The 20,015-nt window shown below is 39.1% G+C and overlaps 2 protein-coding genes across 2 annotated transcripts; one reads left to right on the top strand and one right to left on the bottom strand.

Moving 5' to 3' along the window:
• The first annotated feature begins 2,389 nt into the window (after positions 1-2,389).
• LOC129368647 (palmitoyltransferase ZDHHC23-A-like) lies at positions 2,390-11,486 on the top strand. Its single transcript, XM_055043710.1, has 9 exons — positions 2,390-2,523; positions 3,256-3,870; positions 4,465-4,632; positions 4,827-5,064; positions 10,530-10,669; positions 10,745-10,824; positions 10,895-11,005; positions 11,084-11,185; positions 11,277-11,486. Exons 1-9 carry the CDS (start codon positions 2,405-2,407, stop codon positions 11,294-11,296), a joined length of 1,593 nt encoding a protein of 530 aa, XP_054899685.1. The 5' UTR covers positions 2,390-2,404; the 3' UTR covers positions 11,297-11,486.
• LOC129368646 (zinc finger Y-chromosomal protein 1) lies at positions 11,480-19,614 on the bottom strand. The gene is made up of 7 exons (XM_055043709.1): positions 19,286-19,614; positions 16,575-16,671; positions 16,039-16,353; positions 15,422-15,571; positions 15,187-15,315; positions 14,899-15,042; positions 11,480-14,055 (listed from the first exon to the last, which is right to left on the bottom strand). The coding sequence occupies exons 2-7, from the start codon at positions 16,639-16,641 to the stop codon at positions 12,755-12,757; spliced, it is 2,106 nt and encodes a 701-aa protein (XP_054899684.1). The 5' UTR covers positions 16,642-16,671; positions 19,286-19,614; the 3' UTR covers positions 11,480-12,754.
• Positions 19,615-20,015: the final 401 nt, after the last annotated feature.

Below are 20,015 nucleotides of genomic sequence, written 5' to 3'. Positions count from 1 at the left end.
TAACACAGTGAGGCCTGCATTAAACACTTATGATCCATACTTCCTCTTTTGCCCCGTTTAGTGGTGATGTAAAGCTAGATGGATGCAGCGTTTTGCCAAAGTATATTTTTACCACTTGACTTTATTTTGATTCTATGCTATTCTATTCTATACTTCAGGGTATTTTCTCAAGATTTTATGTGACAGAACAACATAAAGTAGAACACAGCTGTGAAGTGGCAAAACTATGCATGCTTTTTCATTTAATTAATAAAATCTAAAATTAAGCTCCATTTACACTGACACTGCAAAATAAAATTCACTGACATGGTGGTTAGAATAAGAGTATCTCTCAAATCATAAATCCAGCTGTTTGGTGAAGACCTGAGAGATTCATTAGAGAAATTCATTTGCTAAACAAAAGCATAAAATAGTGTGCAGGAATTTAAAACTTTATTACAAATTCTTTTATGGACAAATGCTGCAGTTACTCAAGCCATTATCCCCAGATGGCCATCTTGTTTTTGACTACAAAAAATTAAGCCATCACAGTTTGTGGCTGTATTGTGATGAAATGTCAAAAAGTTCAATGGGGTATGAATAGTTTTGCAAGCTCACTGCTGAGGTGTTTACGAGCATGAAGTCGAACCATCTTGTAAACACCACAGTGCCGGGGGGCCGGGGGGGTCAGAGGCCGACTTCACTGCATGGGTCACTTAACACATTGTCACTTTAAGTGAAAAGAGGTGCGAAAAGCAAAACATTTACATACAAAAATGTATGAGAACACACATCAGAGCACAGATCACACACCAACACTTTCAACATAGTTTTCTGTGTGGGAGCTGCAAGGTCAAACGTCTTGTGGGAGGAAATGTGATCCGTGAGGGTGGGGCTGCTCATGGATCAACGATCACTCTCTCATCGTATGAGTGCCTGTCATGTTTCTCATGCACACCTCATCCAGCTGGGTGTGAATCATCAGGGCTGCCGTTGCAGCTTTTGAACACCTCAGCAGAGACCTTGCTGAGCTGAGGCTCCACCGGCTCTCTGGTCGGCCCAAACCCGTAGAGAGGGGGCTTCCATATTTACCAAGCATGCCAGCATTAAAATCTGAAACGACAACTGACAGAGGACCACGTATGCCAGAGGACGACTTGTAAACTATTCAAAGTTACGAGAGGCGGTAGATGCAACATGATATTAAAACCACTTGTCAAGAGAATTAAGCTGCCTTCTGTTGGGACACTTCCTCCATGGGAATCCGAGCAATGGAAACCATCTCCCTGCACTGACACGCTGCTGCTGCTGCTGCTCCACCAGGACTGAAACATGCCAACACAAATGAGAAACTAGGCTGCTCTGTTCATCTTTCCCTTCAGTCACTCACAGAAGGAGCTTGGTGACAAGAGGTCACTTCTCATTTTTGTTTCTTCATCATCACTCACCGTTCACACTTGGAATAAGGGAATCTAATTCTGTCGAGCTTTATAATTTGCTCAAAAACAAAAGGTAAGTAAACAGAAACTGTTGATTTCTTTGTGAATGTTTTTCTTGGTATTTCAATACCATTAAGATATAATCAACTCGCACCGATCTTCCTTAGATGCAGTCAAATTTATAATTTTCAAAACTGGTCTATAGTTATTATTTATCCTTTTGTTTTTTATACATTCTTAATGTATATCTGAGTCATTTTAATATGTTGCACCTACAATAACTCCAAGCAATCTTTGAGTTTTAGGGTCTCAGGTTTCTTGGCCCAGATAGCTAGTCTCTGCAGACACGGTGGCCTTGTTTTAACAAATTATATTTGAATCTCCAAGGATGTGAAAGCAATCAGAAGTGATTGAAGTTTATGCTTTATTTTAGTTTTTAAACAAAAACTAGTTCATCTTCTAAAAGCAGCTTGCAATGCCTTTAATCCATTCATTCACTCTAACCATTTTTTTTCTGTCATCTGTGCATCTGGTTTATAGATCTACAGCTATATATGACATATATTTTTATCTAATGTATCGCATAAAGTTGTAAACTAGATCGCTTCTTGTTTCTGCTCTTTCACATGACAACACCCAAAATAAAATTCACAGCTTTCGTTTTCAGCATTATTTTTAACATAACTCATCTTTCTCAAATGAACATAACAAGCACAGAGTTTGCTATCCAACAGTCAATTTAGGTGTGTGCCTATCAATTTAGCTGATTAATGTTTTCTAAGTTGGTGGTTTCTGAAGTCAGTCTTTTGTAATAGTAATTACTGGAATTGTCACATTTTTAAAGATTTTTATTTGCTAGAAATGTTGCTTCCTGATTTTTTTAGTCATTTAAATGACACGTTTTTATCTATGCTTTTGCCTCTGCTTTAATGACTGCATTTTCTTTTAGAGTAGTTAAACATCGGTGGGATCTTTAGCAGGTCGCTATGAAATGGGAGAAGCTGAAGCCTCCAGAGCCAGATGATCCCATGTGTTGCTGTGAATGTGACATCTACCAGTACAGGTGTTGCTGTGACTGTCAAGATCTGGATGAAGAGTTCAATAGGTGCGGCGTGTGATGAAACTGTTTTTACGGTGCCGAAAAAATGTGAGGATGAACCAGCAAGCTAAGAAAGTCTTTGAACTACTTTTTTTTCTTAGATTATTAGACGAGATCCTTCCTTTCCTACTGTAGCAGAGCCCAACCCACCCTGACAAATAACACTCCATTGGCTTTTTTTATACCTCCTTAATCCTGTTCAAGGTTATCTCAGCTTTATGCAGACACACAGAAGAAGAGCAGGAAACAGATATATCACCCTTCATAATTTCCTTTGCCTTTTATTGTCTAAATTATAAAAAGTATATTTTTTTATGCACCAGCATAACTTTGCAACTGTTAAAGCTCCAAGCACATTTATTCACTCCGTAAAATTGAGAAATAGTTAAAAAAAAAAAACAGTCTGGATACCGCTTACAAAAATGTAATAATTCCTTTGTTCTTTGATTTTAAATCAGTTTTGAGCTGTTTCTAGGTCCACTGACACCATGTTTGTTTTTTAATTCCATCTGATAGTTTTAAAATATGTTAATTATGTTAAAATATTTATTATCAAAACTATAGAAAATTAGCATTTTTTTCGATAGCGTTCAACAGATGGAACATTTTCATTTGAGAACAAAATGATAGGATAACAAATACCATGATTTTAGCCTGAAAACGTGCAGCTTATCAAAGTACAGTAAAATGTATAGTATATTGTTGTTGCTTAAGTCTTTTTTCTTGTGCTTTTCTCAGGTGGCTGAAGGAGAAACCACCTTCATGTGGGCTCCAGTCTCCTGTGCTTAGGACCATGATCAACCACCTGGAGATCTCCATGATCCCGGCTCTGCTGCTGCTGCCTCTCCTGCTGAAAGCTGCATCGCTGCACTATCTGCTCGGTATCACCATCCTCACTGCTCTGCCGGTCCTGGTGCTGTCTTACTACTACGCCACCCATCAAAGGAAGAGGCGCACCCTCTTCTTCCTCACCCTTGCCCTCTACTCCCTGGCCTACATGTATTATCTCTTCATTGTGGAGATTTTACCCCGCGGGGATGTCAGCCCACTGCAGACGTGTGCTGTGACCACTGGGATGATTCTCACTATAGTTTCACTCATTTACACTAAGAGAGGTCCAGGATTTGTCTCTGCCTCTCACCATGAAGCAAACCATCAGAGAATGGACACAGAAGATGACGCTACTCATTCTGATGGATTTATCCAGGCAACAGACACAGAACAGACAAGAAAATATCCCCCAACAACAAAATGGAACTTGTGTCCTGTGTGCAAAATAATGCGACCCCCGCGTGCTGGACATTGCAGAACATGTGGATCGTGTGTTCTGCGTCTGGACCACCACTGCATCTGGTGGGTGTCCTTTAAAATAGTTTATCAGTGGCTTTTTTTTTCTTTTTCTTTTTTTTGCTGATTTTTCCAACCAAGATTGCAGATCTTTTAACTGCAATAACTTCTGTTAATATATGTGCAACAAACAAGTTGCACAACAGTCATTCTAACACATAGTTTTAGAAAGTCAACTTTGTTGGCCACATTTTGATATAACAAAAAAATGTAGTTTGGTTGTGATGCAAAATCTGGAAAAGCATCATGTCTTTAAAGCATGACATTTAGCAGTAATTTTGCTCTCACTTCATCACAAAAAGCTCTATTAATTCTGATAATAAATTACACACAACAGGACTTTGTTTACTAATTAGATAACTAGCAAAGGCAATTATTTGCACTCATTTTTCTTTATTTTGGGGTATCAGAGGAAGGTAACACTTTTTTCTTCATGAGCATTTTTTAAAACTATGGGTAAATTACCCTCCTCTTTGCAATTGTGCACTAATTTGATTCAGCAAATCACATTGAGGTATCTGTGACATGGCAAAATGTGGAATTGCATCTTGTGTTCATCCTCTGACCTGTCTGTCTGCGTTGCATGTTGAGATGCTGCAGGATAAACAGTTGTGTGGGACAAGCAAACCACCGCAGCTTCCTGCAGACCCTCTGTGTGTTTGTGCTGACCTCCGTCTACGGGATCGGTTTGGTGCTCCGCAGCCTCTGTCCTCATCAGTATCTGATGACGGCCCTTTTCTACTGCCCCGGCGTCTACAGCCAGCCCAGGTGTTGCAGACTCTTCAAAACAGAAAAAAAAAAATTACAAACTCAACAGAGAGTTGTATGACAAGGAAAAGCTGTAATATGGCAACAGAGGCAGAAATCAACTTTATTTTTTTAAAAGTATGAATTATTGTTCGTAGGCATTACATGTTACATAATATGTTGTATTGTTATGTTTGCTCTGTGTGTGTTTACAGCACAGCCCTTTGCTTCACCTGCTGCTGGTACAGCAGCATAATCACAGTCGGACTGCTCTACCTTCTGGTGGCGCAGGTTCTGAACATCAGCTTCAACGTGACGGGACGGGAAGCTCAGCTGGCTCTGAGGAACAAGAAGGGTCACAGCCGCCTGTGGGGGCTTGTCATCGACACCGGAGAGTATTCACGTGGCTTCTATCAGAACTGGGCTGAGTTTCTCACAATGGCAGACTCCTCTGTGAGTCTTCACTCCAGCCCCACCGACTTGGTCTAGTTTCTTCTACAATCTTATTAAAACTTGATCACCGCTTCAGACTCTCAGTGCACTTTAAAGAGCTTATGATTCGGCATATGATTCTGACAGTAGTTTCAATTTACACAAGCCTGTAGGAGAATATATTCTTGTGTTTAAAAAAGAGCACACACACGTGCATATTTTGTGAACAATTGCTTTGCCCACGGCTTGAAAAATGATTTATTATATACCTCTCTGCATTAAAACTAAATAAATGCATGTTTCAGAAGCAAAGATGTGATTAATTCAATAATTTTTTTAGAAAAGGTTGAAGACTTTTTACTTGGTAATAGCTGTGTAGCATTAACCTTTAAGATGATTAAATACATTTTAGTTTCACATTGTGTTTGAGTATTTAGCATTCAACACAACACAGTACTGATACTCAGTGTATATTAACTGTTAGCTACTCTCAAAGCTGAAAAGTGAATGCAGTAGTGTTTAATACTTTATTTTATTTATGTAGCATTCTGTGAAGTTCTGTCATGTTTTTAATGAAATTCTGTTTTATATTACCTTTTAATCTTCATCCTCCATAGAGTCAGAAGGGAAACTGTTAAAAACTGCAAGAAGTAGTTTCTGAAACTCAAAAATGTCTGTTTTATGATGCATCTTCAACGATGGAAGTCTTTAGAGAACGCTGTAGCTCTACGAAACAAAGGGAGTGATGGCCGCACCAGCTGCTGGTGTTACATTTGGTAAAATATTCGATATTACAAAATGTGTAGCATCCAATTTGTAAACTCTTAGCGTCATAAATGAAAAATGAATCAGGAGTATTTCAATGCAACATTCAACATCCGATTCTCTTGTCATTTCTTGACAGAACAGTTTTTAATAAGTCTTCAAATAAATTGATCTCCCTCTCCTTTACAAAACTCAGTTCAGAACTTATTGTTCCCTCAACTCCAGCAGATGTAAACCCGAATAGTTTGTCCTCTGCTGCCTCCATCAGGTCACTTTTTTCCTCTACAAAATACCTGTGAAACTTCTCTCATTTATGTAACTCGGAGTCCATTCACATTCCCTTTCGTCCGTTTTAATCGAACTCTAGTTCGTCTCTCTGGAAAGTCCAGTTCTTTTGGAGAGATGTGAAAGTTTGAACTCTAAATTTGAACTCTAATGCGGGCTAAAAAAGCGAAAGCTGATTCAAAACCTGGGTCTGAGTTTGGTTGAAGTGAACACTTGGCACGGTTGAACGCATATGTGAACGCAACCCGAGAACAGACGTTCCAAAAGCAGGCAGTGGACTACAGCGCAGAGCATTATGGGTAAATACAACTAAAACAAATGCACGTTTCCACCACTGGCGGGAAAAATGGCTCGTGAACAGATGTGGAATGAAGAGGAGGTGAAGGCCTTCAGACAAATATGGTGAGAGGAAAATGTATTGCAAATACTTGTAACCGCTCACAAAAACAACAAGGTTTTCAAACTAATTAGCATAAAAATTAAATGAACAGTTTGGCAGTTTGTTTTTGCTCATTTCTATTTTAAATATGTCAATATGACTAATCCCAATGAATAACTATGGTGACATGTTTAATATTTTAATAAAACAGACTGAAGTTCAAGAGACAGCCATTTCAGCCAAAATGTATTTACTTAATTTTGGCTGAAATGGCTCTCCATACACCACCGGCTCCCTGCTTTATGAAGAAAAGGGCTAACCAAGCTGAAGAAAGACATTTCCAGTTAATGCAAGAGCAGCACAGGAGCAGCAACCAGCTGTTCTTTCAGATGATGTCTAATTTTCTTGATGTTGCAATGCCCCAATCCATGACACCATGCACCCCATCATCGCCATCCTCTCACCAGCCCTCTGCACACACTGATACCTCACATTCATTCATTTACCACCAGCATAAAATATCAACTATGCACCACTAAGTACCTGCAACAGTCCAAGCCCCACAGGAGCCAAACACGTTAGCTTCATCTCAGCATTCAAGGGCTTCTGTTCTAGGTGACGTCATCTTTGATTTGTAGAGAAAAGATAAGAGAAAACTATTTTGAAACATTATTTTATCAAGTATAAAACCAGTTTGAACTCATAAAAGTTAGTCAAAAATATAAATTTGTTAAAATGTTGAGAACAACGTGTGCAAAAATGTTAAATGTTCAATTTTAAACTGTCATTTGTTACAATGAATGTTGAACTGTTATTTGTTACAATAGGAACATGGTATGAACAAGCTGTTCTTTTCTTGCAAAACTGCAGCATATGAACATGTGTCATGCAAAGACACAAATCTATATTTAGAAATGTAAGAGCACAAAACCGTGTTAAAAAACTCAATATTCTTTTACAAATGGTTTCACCAACCAAGGCCGTAGTGGGTATGCAGCATCTCCGAGAATGTGTAGGGGTACGTCCACATTGTTCAGTCTTTCTATCCAACCTGGGAACAGTGTCCATTTTCACCTCTACTATACAATGAAGAGTTGACTAAAACCCTTAAGTCACTAACTTTTCCTGGAGAGCCCACATTAATATCCCAGAATTTCATTTTGTTGTCTACCACACCCTGCAGAATAACAGAGTATGCATTTTTCCTGTTGTAATAGTCAACAGAATTCTCATCTGGTGCCATAATGCTGATATGAGTCCCATCAATTGCACCTGCAACCTGGGGTAACGCCCATCGATCCCTGAAGCCCTGGACAATAACCATCTGAAGGGGTTTTTATATAACCACGGAGTAAAATAAAGAAACTTTGTCAAGCTTCTTTCCATCCATCTGAAGGGGTTTTTATATAGAGAGATTTCATTTCCACGTTAATAGCAGTAACAACCTGTTGTGTGACACAACAGGCTGTAGAAATGCCAAATAGGTGGGAGATGACGCGATACTCCAGATTTGTTGCAAGCCTCCACAGACATATTGCAACCCGCAGCTCAACATGAAGTGGACTACGAAAGTTAGTGTGCTGTCGTGTCAAACGTGTTTGCAGGATGTCACAAAGATGCAGAAATTAGTTTTTTCTTATCCTGAAGTTTTTTTCAATTAGTTTGAATCGTTTGAGACAGTCCAGTGGGAAGTGAGCCACACCAGCTGAAAATGTAACATTTGTTGCAATTTTGGTTCCCAACTGAACTGATTGTACCGGAGTATCAACTGTGGAAAATTCTTAGAAAACATCCCAAGTCTAGATATTTAGTCTAGTAATGTAGCTTTAAATGATCTTCAATTGGAACCAGACAATTACACTGTAAAAAAAAAAGACATACTTAATTTATTCTATCCACCTAAATCAGACTGTTTTGGATGGGTCAGTTAAGCTTAAATTTTATTCTATTTGCTAAATGACAAAATAACAAGAATATGCATTTTACGACACAAGTTTGCAAATAGTAAGATTACTATTCCTGTAAAATTTTAGGGGAAAACCAAATATAACCACGGAGTAAAATAAAGAAACTTTGTCAAGCTTCTTTCCATCCATCTACCTGTGCATCCATCCATCATTTTATCCTAAATAGGGGCTGCAGGGGCAACTACTCCAACAGGGTAACCTGGACATCCTGTATTTGCAGTATTGTATGCTGTACATCCTTTCCGGCCTGGCAACACATTATGATGAATCTGGGAAGGATCCTGATCAGAAAGCTGAACAATCTCAACTGATTTCTTTGTGAATGGAGGAAGAGAGGCTCAGCTCTCAGCTCCTGGGAAACCAGACCAACTAATTCACAGCCAGGATGAAAGTTGCACCCCACCTCCTTAGTTGGTCAGAACCTTCTGTCCTCCGTGGACTCATGGAGATCATATTGGGAACCACAGTGGGGTCCTGATGTAAAGCTTGAGAAACACCAGCAAAAACAGACGTTCCTCATTCAGAACTTGGAGCTCACTGCAATTAACTGATATTTGGGGCCAATGGCGAGATGACCATTCCAAATTTCTGTGACAAAGGACAGTTATTTAACACGTTAAAAAATAAATAAATAAAAAACTACAAACAGATTTAATTAAATCAAATGCTTCTGTTAGGAAAATTGTTGCATGTTTTTGCAAGAGTTCCAAACTCTCGCAGAGAGAGAAAACAGACTGGAGGTTGAGCAGCTTTTAAAGATATTCCTAACATTATCAGGCATGCAATTCTATGCATAACACCTGGCCAGTTCCGTGTTGTGTTTTGCAACCGGAAGGGAAAAGATGCATCCCTCCCTTCCCGGCTCCTCCATCACCCCCTCTGTCTGCTATATAAACAATCACCGGCAGGACTTTTCGACAGCCCTGCAGAACTTCCTACCGGTTCTCTTCAGTAGCCATGACTCCACTGTTGGTCCTGCTGGGAGCCGCGCTCTGCTTCCTCACGGTGTCCACTGAAATCGTCCCTCAGGCAGACTACAACCCACAGGCGGTGAGAGACCATGCGTGTTGGTGCATGCACATTTATATTCTATTTCTTGTATTTTATACAAAATCTGTAAATGTTTTTCTGCAGTGATCTGAAGGTTGACCTCCTGGAATTTTGAGGAAATTATATACGGGGCATATTTTACTTTTTTAATTTAAAGTGAATGGTTTTCTAAAATTTGGAACTGATATTAGGGTGTAAAAAATAAAACAGGCACATTATCAGGTATTGATGCAAATATTTGTCAACAACAGCAGATTGTTTGCTGTTTACCATCACATTAATATCATAAAAACTTCCTTGTATTATATAAATTTCAATTGAAAATTGGAAAAAAAAAACAGTAAATTGACATCACAATTGACCATTTAGTATAGTTATTTAGATACATGCATTTTATTATTTACATAAATTATGAATGTTTGACAAATTAATACTTAACATGCTTACACACTTTACAGGTAATACTTTTAAAGGGGAGTATTATGTAAAAAAAAAATTCTTAAGTTTTATTTCATGTTATTTCCTCACCAAAAACATGCATATTGTTGCTTTGATGTTTGTCATGTCTGTTTGAGAAATCCTTTAATCTCCCGTGGCAACCATTTTAGTTGCCTAAATACTTGCTCTTAAACTCCTACGTGTAAATCACTGAAACATGGTTTTGTATCCACACATTCTCCATTTAGCTCCTTCAGACTAGCATCAGCAGCAATTAGCAAAAATCTGTTGAAACTGCATCTGCCGAGCTCATCATACCAACTAGTTATTCTAAGAAGGGTAGTAAACGACTTAATAAAGAAGCATTTTTGTGAGGACGTGCTGAAGGCGGCATGTCAGGAAGGGGAGTTTCTTAAAGAGACAGGGACCCACTTTCTTTCAAGAGATGCTTGATACATACAGCATTTTTAGAACAGCAGGTAACATAGTAACTCGGTTGTGCTATAAAATGGAAATGTGTAACACTGCCCCTTTAAGAGCAAAAACAACATATCAAGGTTATATTGAATGAATGGCTTTTAATATTCTGTTTGCTGCAACAGGCAAGAGGGAAGTGGCACTTGATTGGATTCGCTTCCAACAGCATGTGGTTCGTCAACACCAAAGGCAAAATGAAAATGGGCTTTTGCACGCTAGAACCAACTGCAGAGGGAGACATGGATATATCATGTTCCAGACTTGAGTAAGAGGACACCGAGCGAGAGAAAGGAACGTAGAAAATGAATCACATTTTCAAACGAGTTGTATCTCCTTGCAGCGCCAATGGTTCTTGCAGGAGAAGGAGCTACCGAGTCAAGAAGACTGACGTGCCTGGGAAGTTTACATATTTCAGTACGCGTAAGTATGACGCACACGCCAAAGTAATGCGGTTTTAACAGGCACACTGACATCTTATTGCTTTTGTTAGGTGGGCGCACTATGAAGGACGTGATTATGGTGGACATCAAGTATGATGAGTATGCAATGATTTACAACATGAAGAAGGATCTAGAGGCCACCAAAATCGTCCAACTTTATGGTAAAGTCCTGACTGGCAGTGCTACATTTTGTGTTGCTGTATCTTTAGTAGCAGATTAATCTTTTGTGACCTTTCCAGGCCGTAAAGATGCAGTCAGTGCCAAAGTGAAGGAGAAATTCAGACAGCTCGCCTTGGATGCTGGCGTTCTGGCTGAAAACATTGTTCTCCTTCCTAAAACCGGTACTTTTAAATCACTGGATCCTGTTTTTGTATCCAACTACATTAAATGGATGCAAACACTAATCAATTTAATCTCTTTTGCTTTCGTCAGCTGAGTGCCCACCTGCCTGATTTCCTCCTCTACTCATCATGTCGGTGATTCAAGCTGGAGATCATTTCCTTTGCTGTGGAAATATTACTCTATCAAAGCTACTGGCTAAAACATCATGTTGTTGCTTTGCTTTGCAACGAATCCACTGTTCCATTTACCTGAGCACCATAACTGAGTTCTACTAGCAAAATAAAAGAAACGGCTAAAATACTTTGCTTTATTATCTTTTTTTAACAAATACGCAGACGTACATCCATAACAACACAATTCGGATTTCCTTTTTATCAAGTGTTTACATCTACACGCTTTGTACAGATCTGTATACAAAACAATAATTTACGTCCCATAGAAGTCTAGTTACACTTAACTATACAACGAGTTGTAAGTGAAATAAATATAAAAACAGAAATGATCACAGGTGTTAAAGGATGTAAAAAGCCATAATACGCATACACCACCAGCACCTGGCATCTGAATGTTGCATCTAAAGATATACATTTTCCCTTTTCTACTGGCAAAAGTACATCTGTGATGGTGAAAACACAGTTCAGTCCATAGATCCAGATTTGCAGCACCACATATACTGTATGATTCCGAAAATACATTTCACTCAAATCAACTTTGAAATTCATTGGGTTTTTCTCCCTTGTCTGAATTAAACGATTGAAAACACTGAAATTTAGGGCTTAGTCTCCGCTTGATCCCGGCAACTGAGCACATTTACAGACAAGAAACAGAAATATTGGACATAAAGAAAAGCATTGATTGCACAGCGATTCATGTGCATATGTCGATGTTAAATCACAACCATAGAGCGTCCACTTCTTTTACAGGTAAATTTAATGATTGTGGTGGACACAGAATGATTTTTGACACCGTTCTGTTTTTGTTACCACAACAAAACCATTATGTTACATATTGGTGGGATCAAAGCACCAGGAAGCTCAACATAGGGGGACTTTTTATGGCCTTCTTTCTCCCTTTCATTCACACACAAACAAACTGAATTTCACAAGTGCTACTTAGAACATGTGGCTAATCCACACCTCTGTTGGGTTAAAAGTATATTTTAAAAGAATGATGCAAACATTCTGAAAATTACACTTCGATTAAGACAAATAATTAGGACCGATTTTGACCGAGAACTGATTGCTACCTGCCAAATCCAAAAATGTGTATCTACAAAAAGACAAACTGCCATGCACACAGTCACCAGCAGGGGACATGCAGTTAAAAAGTGCAAGTCTATGAAGAAGGGGCAGAGGAGGCGCTAACTCTGTCAGAGACTTAATGGTATGTACATTAGTATACGTCTGCGAAGAAACATAAGGCTGAGGATTAGAAAGAGCAAAAACAACAGATTGGACAAAAGTAGAGCGAACACACCACAGTTTCTGTGAGTGTGCAAGGACTCGGGTGTGTGATGGGCGTTTCTGATGTTGGTCTTTGTTCTGGCACAGTATTTGGCTCAGTCAGAGTCACTCTGTTTTCACTACGTCCTTGTGGTGACGCATGATATGCTGGTTCTTCTCCGAGGGCCGTCGAAAGCCTTTGGAACAGATCTCGCAGCGGTGTGGATAGTCCTTTGTGTGAATGGAGATCACGTGCCGCTTAAACCCCGAAGCGTCCCCGGTGCTGTAGTCGCAGTACTGGCACTGGTAAATTCTTTTCTCTTTCTGTCCTTTACCAATAACAACAGTCACACTGCTGGCTAAGCTGGCCGCACTGACCCTGGCTGGTGGGCCGGACCCACCCGAGCCACTCGGTGCAGACTTTTTAGGGGCTGCAACGGGAGTGTGGGTCTCTGTCCTTTTTGCCTCACTCTTTTCAGGTGAGGCCTGCTGCTCTTTTGTGTGGACAGACAAAATGTGGCGGCTGAGGATGAAGGGGTCTGCGATTTTGAAGTTGCAGTGCCGGCACTGGTGGAGTTTCTTAGTGCGATGAGACACAGAGTGCTTCTTGAGCTCAGATGGCCGGTGAAAGCCCTTTCCACACACCGCACATTTGTGTGGATAGTCCTTGGTGTGAACAGATATAATATGGCGTTTCAGGTCACTGGAGTTAGAGCTTTTATGATCACAATGGGCACAATGGTGGGTTTTATTCTCCTCGTGAGTCAATCCGTGTTGCATCAGCTCCTCCTCCTCTGCGAAGGTCTGGAAACAGCGTTCGCACTTGTACGGCATCTCTTTGCTATGCTTAGTCTTGATGTGTGTTTTGAGATTGGAGGAATCGGCCGACTTGTAGTCGCAGTACATACAGGAATAAGGCTTCTCGCCGGTGTGCGTGCGCATGTGTTTCTTCAACTCAGACGGGTGACGAAAGCCTTTCCCACATTCCACACAGATGTGAGGAAAGCTTTTGCTGTGGACGGCCAGCAAGTGTCGATTGAGCAGTCCCTGCTCAGCGGTTTCATAGTCACAAAACTTGCACTTGTGCATCTTAGTGGGTGGAGGAGGTGGCTGGGCTTTGGGCTCCCGGTGGTGGTGCTGCAGCCTGTGGGAGAACAGCGCCCCTTGCTGGTGGAACTCTTTACCGCACATCTCACACTCGAAAGGGGCTTTGCTGCTCAGTGCGTGCACCTCCATGTGATTGTGAAGGCTGGCTTTCTTGTTGGTGGTGAAGTCACAGTCTGTACATTGGTACTTTTTGCGGGTCAGAACATCCTGGTGGTGATTCTTAGTGTGTCGCTTTAAGAAACCTCTCGACTTGAACTTTTTACCACAGAGCATACAAGGATAAACTGTCAGCGGCTGGCCGTATGGACCAATGATAATGGCTGGAAAAATAAAAACAGACAAATGACAGTTTGAGACAAATACTTGTTTGAGAAGAGTCACTTTTTAATTTCACTTCATAAAACAGTCTTTTTATAAAAGTATTCATACTCCTTTCACATTTTCCATATTATTACAACCGTATTCTTTATGGTATTTTGAGTTTCCAATCAAACTTATCTGGTATGCTCCCTGTTCCTCATGACTCTGTTTGCTCATTAATATTCTCCAACAAACCGTTTCGCAGAGCAGCTCCATGTATACTGAAGTTCAACTGAACGTGGCAGGAAGATTTACTAATTAAGTGACTTTTAAAAGACAGTGGTACCTTTCTTCCTCCACTCCACAGTAATGCTCTATTTTGTGTTGGTCTATGATACAACACCAAATAAATTACTCTGAGGTTTGTGTTTATATTGTCAGTGAATGTGAAAAGTTCAAGGGATATGAATACCTTTGCAGGGCAATGCATGCATTTTCCAGATACATATTTGAATAAACTGTTTATTTTCAAAGTCTAATAAATGACTAAAGAAAATTAATTGCATTTTACTAAGACGCTCCATCAATGTTAAAAATCAACTGTAGATTAATAAAATTATATCCCTAAAAGCTTTAAAAAAAAATAAATATATATATATATATATATATATATATATATATATATATATATATATATATATATATATATATATATTCTGTAAAATAGAATAAGTTCAAGACCTGAGTGATTAAAATAAAAAAATCTTTACTTAAAAATGTAGCCAGTTTTATCTTTTTCATGAGTGAAAAATTTGGTTTTGAGTCTGGATATGAAAATTAGCATTCAGTTTTTTCCTCCATACCTGTCTGGACCTGCCGATGTTCTGATCGTCTCTTATTCTTGTTGCGTTGCCTATTGATTTCATCGACACCATCTGATTCATCGATGTGCAGCAGTGCACTGGCAGCACCGTTCCGGTTTTCACAGCCCTCGCTGTCCTCTACACCTGCAGAGCCAACAAAACTTAATTTACTTAAAGCCAATCCTGCGAGACATGGATAACGTACAATATGCAGCTTTTGTTTTTAGCCAAACAATAGACAAGAGTAGTGTCCACAAAAACCATGCCCAATGGATCCATAAGACTCACCATGATTTCCTTGATTGTGATGAGAATCCCCGACAGACATGTAAACCATCTTCTCTCTGAGTGTTTGGCCTGTAGACTCTGTTAGTGCGACACTCTCTGCATCTCCATCACTGATGTCAACAGATTCTCCTGTAAAAAGGTATATTGTGTTTGCTAGTTTTGCTTCATGCAAATAGTTTTTTCATGTTTTTTGGTTCTAAATATTGCTCCAATAGAAATAAAAATAAGTTCCTACCCATGTCGTCCTCTCCTGAATCCGCCTTGAAGATGTACACTTTTATCACCTCTTGTCCATCTTCGTCCTTCTCCACTTCTTGGTCCTCTACGGCTCCTTCCACAGTTACCTCAGTTCCATCCTCAGAGACCATTTTTCCAGCTTCGTCCACTAGGTACATAAATACATAAAACATTAATGTAGTATAGATATTACATGTTACAACCCCAGGCAAAAAAACATCAAGAATTAAAATCGGACAACTTTTCACTGATACTATGTAATTGGAGGGTCAAATACTGAAACATGTATTTTCTTTGTGTTTCAGACATAAAAATGTTTTTCAGCCTTCAACAAAACACCATGGTCTTGTTTGGAGTTTAAAAGAAACAAAGAAAAGATTCGGGAAATATGCTTAAATGTGTAAATGGGATCAAGTTTGTAAATTCTTGATTTCCTTGTTAAATTAAAATCAAGTTCAAGGAACCTCAAATTGATTTTTATGGTCATTATTAAAGTTTAATTTATAAATAAATGAATAAATAAATAACTTAAGTGGAGATTGATCAAATCTCAAAACAAAAATCAAGATAAATAACTGAATCTCTAATAAATGCGAAGCAGAGCAGTAAACTTACAGGATATCATCAAATAATCTCCACAGCCATCTTGGTCGTCATCCTGCTGTTCTGGGTCCAGCCCATCTTCTGGGATGTCTCCCATGGCAACGCCTTCCTCTTCGCCTTCTAGAGCCATTACACAGGTTTCTACAGCAACATCTTCATCTTCATCTCCATGCACATATTCAGAAACTACGTCTTCGACTGCATCCTGGATGACGAGCTCTTCTGGGGCAAATCTGTGAACTGCCATGCCTTCACCCTCACCTTCTGATACCAACACAGTCTCTTGAAGCTCCACAACAAACTCCTGCCCACCGGCACCTCCGTCATCTGCAAGAAGATAATCATTTAACAGGATAACACCAAAGACCCCCCTTTTCTTATACAAGTTCTCAGGCAACAAGTCAAAATGGATATGTACATCCTCTAACTAGAAACAACACTCCTAAAACACTTTTAGTCATATATATATATATATATATATATATAATATATATATATATATATATATATATATATATATAAATAAACAAATAAACATGTTTAATTACCCGATCCGTGTATTATTATTTTAGGCTCTTCAGCATGTATTGCAAGCCTTGTGACATCCTCATCCATTGTCCTCGTGCTGCATTTGTTACTGAGGAGCTGAAAGCAGAACATGCAGTAGTTAAAAATGCAGCTGGAAAAATATGTGCAGAAGAACAATTCTTGTGAAAAAAAATAGGTAAACTAATAATTATTACACTGTAGTAGGAGTGCCTTAAGAAAATCTATATGCCCTAAAGTCTTTTTGCATCTCAGTGGCATTGTTAATGAGTCACCCAAATGATCAAAGTATAAGAGTAAAATCCATCACAAAATTAAAAGTTTTAATTATGTTAAGTTTAGAATTATGTATTGGATTGAATTGGAACAGGAAAACTGTTGTGCATGCATCGAAAGTCAACTGTACCCATTTGACAGATTTTAATGTGACTAGTGTGTCCACCTCTGTATCGAGTATTTTTTTCTCCATACACGACAGGAAAGAAAAACTTTAGTTATTTAACGAGGTAAAATGTAAAGCAGAATCTCCATCCTGCATCTGCATCATCCTCGTCAATAATTGGTTTGATTTATTTTGCAAACAATAAATATAAGGTTGTTGTTGATTGACATATTGACATCAACATAATACTGACAATCTAATATTTTATGAGACATTATCATTTTTTGTGCAATTCCTGCAGTAGATTCAGCCTAGGTGGGTTTTTTTTTCTTTCCACAGACCTGGAAACAGATTCCTAGTGTTTCCCAGTATACCATCTATCCTCTCTCCTTCCTCTATTCTGTTCTAATCTCTCCCATCTTTTTAAACTTTTTAACCCAGCTTGCTTCCCTTTTTTCTCTTTTTTCAAAGCTGTATTGATACACTGTAGGTCAGGACATGCTTTAAGAGATTTATTAATTCAATTTACAGAAATTAGATTATTGTTTACCACTGTTAAGGGTTTGACCAGAGCTCTTTTCACAAAAGTCCCCTGGAGCTCACATGATGAAGCAAGATTAGTAACTCATTAAAGTTGCCTTAGGTTCGGTGACAGTCAGCATTTGAATGCTAATGATTTTCAATGCTGACATTTTAAACATTCACAACAGATTAAATGTTTAGCATGATTGAAAACCACATTTGTTCAGGTGTAGCTGAGAAAAATTACTATTGATGAATGGCAGCAGGGCAACCCATGTCTGCATGTTTGTGGTCTGGACAACTATAGCAAAATTAGGCATCAAAGGCAGAGAGATCACTTAGAAATAAAACTAGTTATTGGACTGCAGCCTACAAATCCTGAGCATTCAATATAATGGCCTGCTTCTGATAAGTCCTTTGTGATTTTAATATGTCAAGCATTTACCATTCAAATATCATTATGTGTTTACACTGTAAAAAGCAACAAAAATAATATGTCACTGCTTTACTTAGTCTTTTTTAATAATAAAGAAAGAGTAATTAATACTTCAGCATTGTTTTCGTTCAGGATTAGTGCTAAAAAATTGTTGGCATGTAATAGGGCAATGTCCAAATAAAAATCACTTATCAAAAATACTATGACATACAGTATATTTTATAAAGGTTTCTGTATGGATTAGTAAATTGAAACACAGTGTATATGCATAACTTATAACACAATTAGAAGAGTGGGGTTAATAATACAGATACCACGTTTCAGTTGCAAAGGTAAGCTAGTAAATGAAACCATAATCTCCACTTTATTTCCTAAAGTAAATTTCACCAAGATGACACTCAAAGTCTTAAGTGTAATGTTTAACACTGGGAAGAAGATGAGAGCACATGGAATAGAAATCTCCTCAAAGAAGGAAGAAGCAGAGATGTAAACAAAAAACGGTGTAACTGAGGTGCCAATTTTTATTGAATGTACCATCCCCCACCTCTAGGTGGGCAAAAAAGGTGATAACGATGCGTGGAGAGCAGCACAACAGGGGATCACTCCGCTTTTAAGATGTCAACATTATGTATTAAAACTCACACGAATGGGTGGATTAACTTTGTTAGTTTCGTGCAAGAGTATAAACCAAACACAAAGCCATTTGAGATAAATAAAGGCAGCATGCCCAATGAACAATATTAAATGCAAAGTCCGACTGCCACAGAGAAAATTTATTTAAAAATAGCTGACAACGTCAACATACATGTGCAATGGCAGAACAAAAAAAAAAAAACCCCGAAGAAAATCGGGTTAAGCTCATTGTTCGCGGGCATATATCTCTGCAGAGGTTTGCAGCTAGCAAGAGAAGTGCTAAACACACCTTTTCTACAACCACTGTTCAACACACAAGCGTCCGCCATTTTGTTAGCCTTGTGTCTGAGGAATGCTAACTTGAATGTGAATAAAATTACTCACTAACGAAAAGGTTATGTTAAATATACTTAAATTTTAGTCAATTTTACTCCACGGTTGCAGAACTCTTTATCTATCAAAGACAAAAACAAAAAATGGCGAGTGCTGATACTGAACTTTCGGTGAGCTGGATGGCTAACTAGCTATCTGGCTAACAACATAGGCCTGCTTTACCGATCACGGCCTCAATTAGGCCCGGGCCCCGGGAAGAAGAGGCCCAGCCCTGAGCGGCCTCGCGGTTACATTAAATAATTTAATTAAAATATTAAATGCAAACAAATTCAAACAGCCACAAACGCACTAAGACGAAGACATCGCTCAGGCAAGAGGCGATCCGGGAGCAAAAGAAAGCCGCGTACCAGATTTATGCTGCAGGGATGGCCTCTGTCCGCTCCACGGCTTCCCAGGCCGCCTGGTTCCCCCAGACTCGGGCAGGATTCAGTCGGGAATTTTGTGTGATTTGGGCGGGCCGCGAACGAGCAGAGAAGGAGGGGTGAGAGGGTAGTTTCTGGAACACCGCTGAAAAACGAAGCAGGACGTCTGAAGCCAGACAGTGTCCTGCTACAGCCCCCCGCTTCTCCAGCTCCGAGGCCGCCGTCAGCACGACACGTCACAGCCCAAGAGCGGCAGGAAAATGCGGAAGAGTTGAGGTGGAAATCACCCGAAAGCTACCAAAAAGGCCATGATGTGAAGACCTGTCTGCTGAATTGTGACAAAGCTTTGCGTAGTGTTTCTTTAGTATGACACCAAAAGCGGCTGTAACTTCACTGAAACCATTCTACTTTCACCAAACATTAGTGGGGCAAACAAGGAACCGAATTTACGTTTCAGTTTTTTAAGACAAAAATATTTTTTAAAAGTACAGCTGACAGCTTTAAAAGAGGAGCACCTATCTCTCACAATGTCTCGCTGGAGCACTCACACAAGTAAAATAAAAAGAGCAAGTGGTTTTATTTGTATTTTTCTCCTCAAAATGTGAAAATATAGCATGTATCTGTTTACAGTTCCCTGAATGTTGTTTTGAACAAACTGTTGCTGCAAACATTTTTTGGTTTATGTGCTTACAAGCTTTATATGTCCAGAGGCAAA

This window comes from Poeciliopsis prolifica, unplaced genomic scaffold (genome assembly GCF_027474105.1).
Source record: "Poeciliopsis prolifica strain line A6 unplaced genomic scaffold, Auburn_PproV2 SCAFFOLD019, whole genome shotgun sequence".
NCBI classification, from domain to species: domain Eukaryota; kingdom Metazoa; phylum Chordata; class Actinopteri; order Cyprinodontiformes; family Poeciliidae; genus Poeciliopsis; species Poeciliopsis prolifica.
This window is presented reverse-complemented; position numbering and strand designations above follow the sequence as displayed.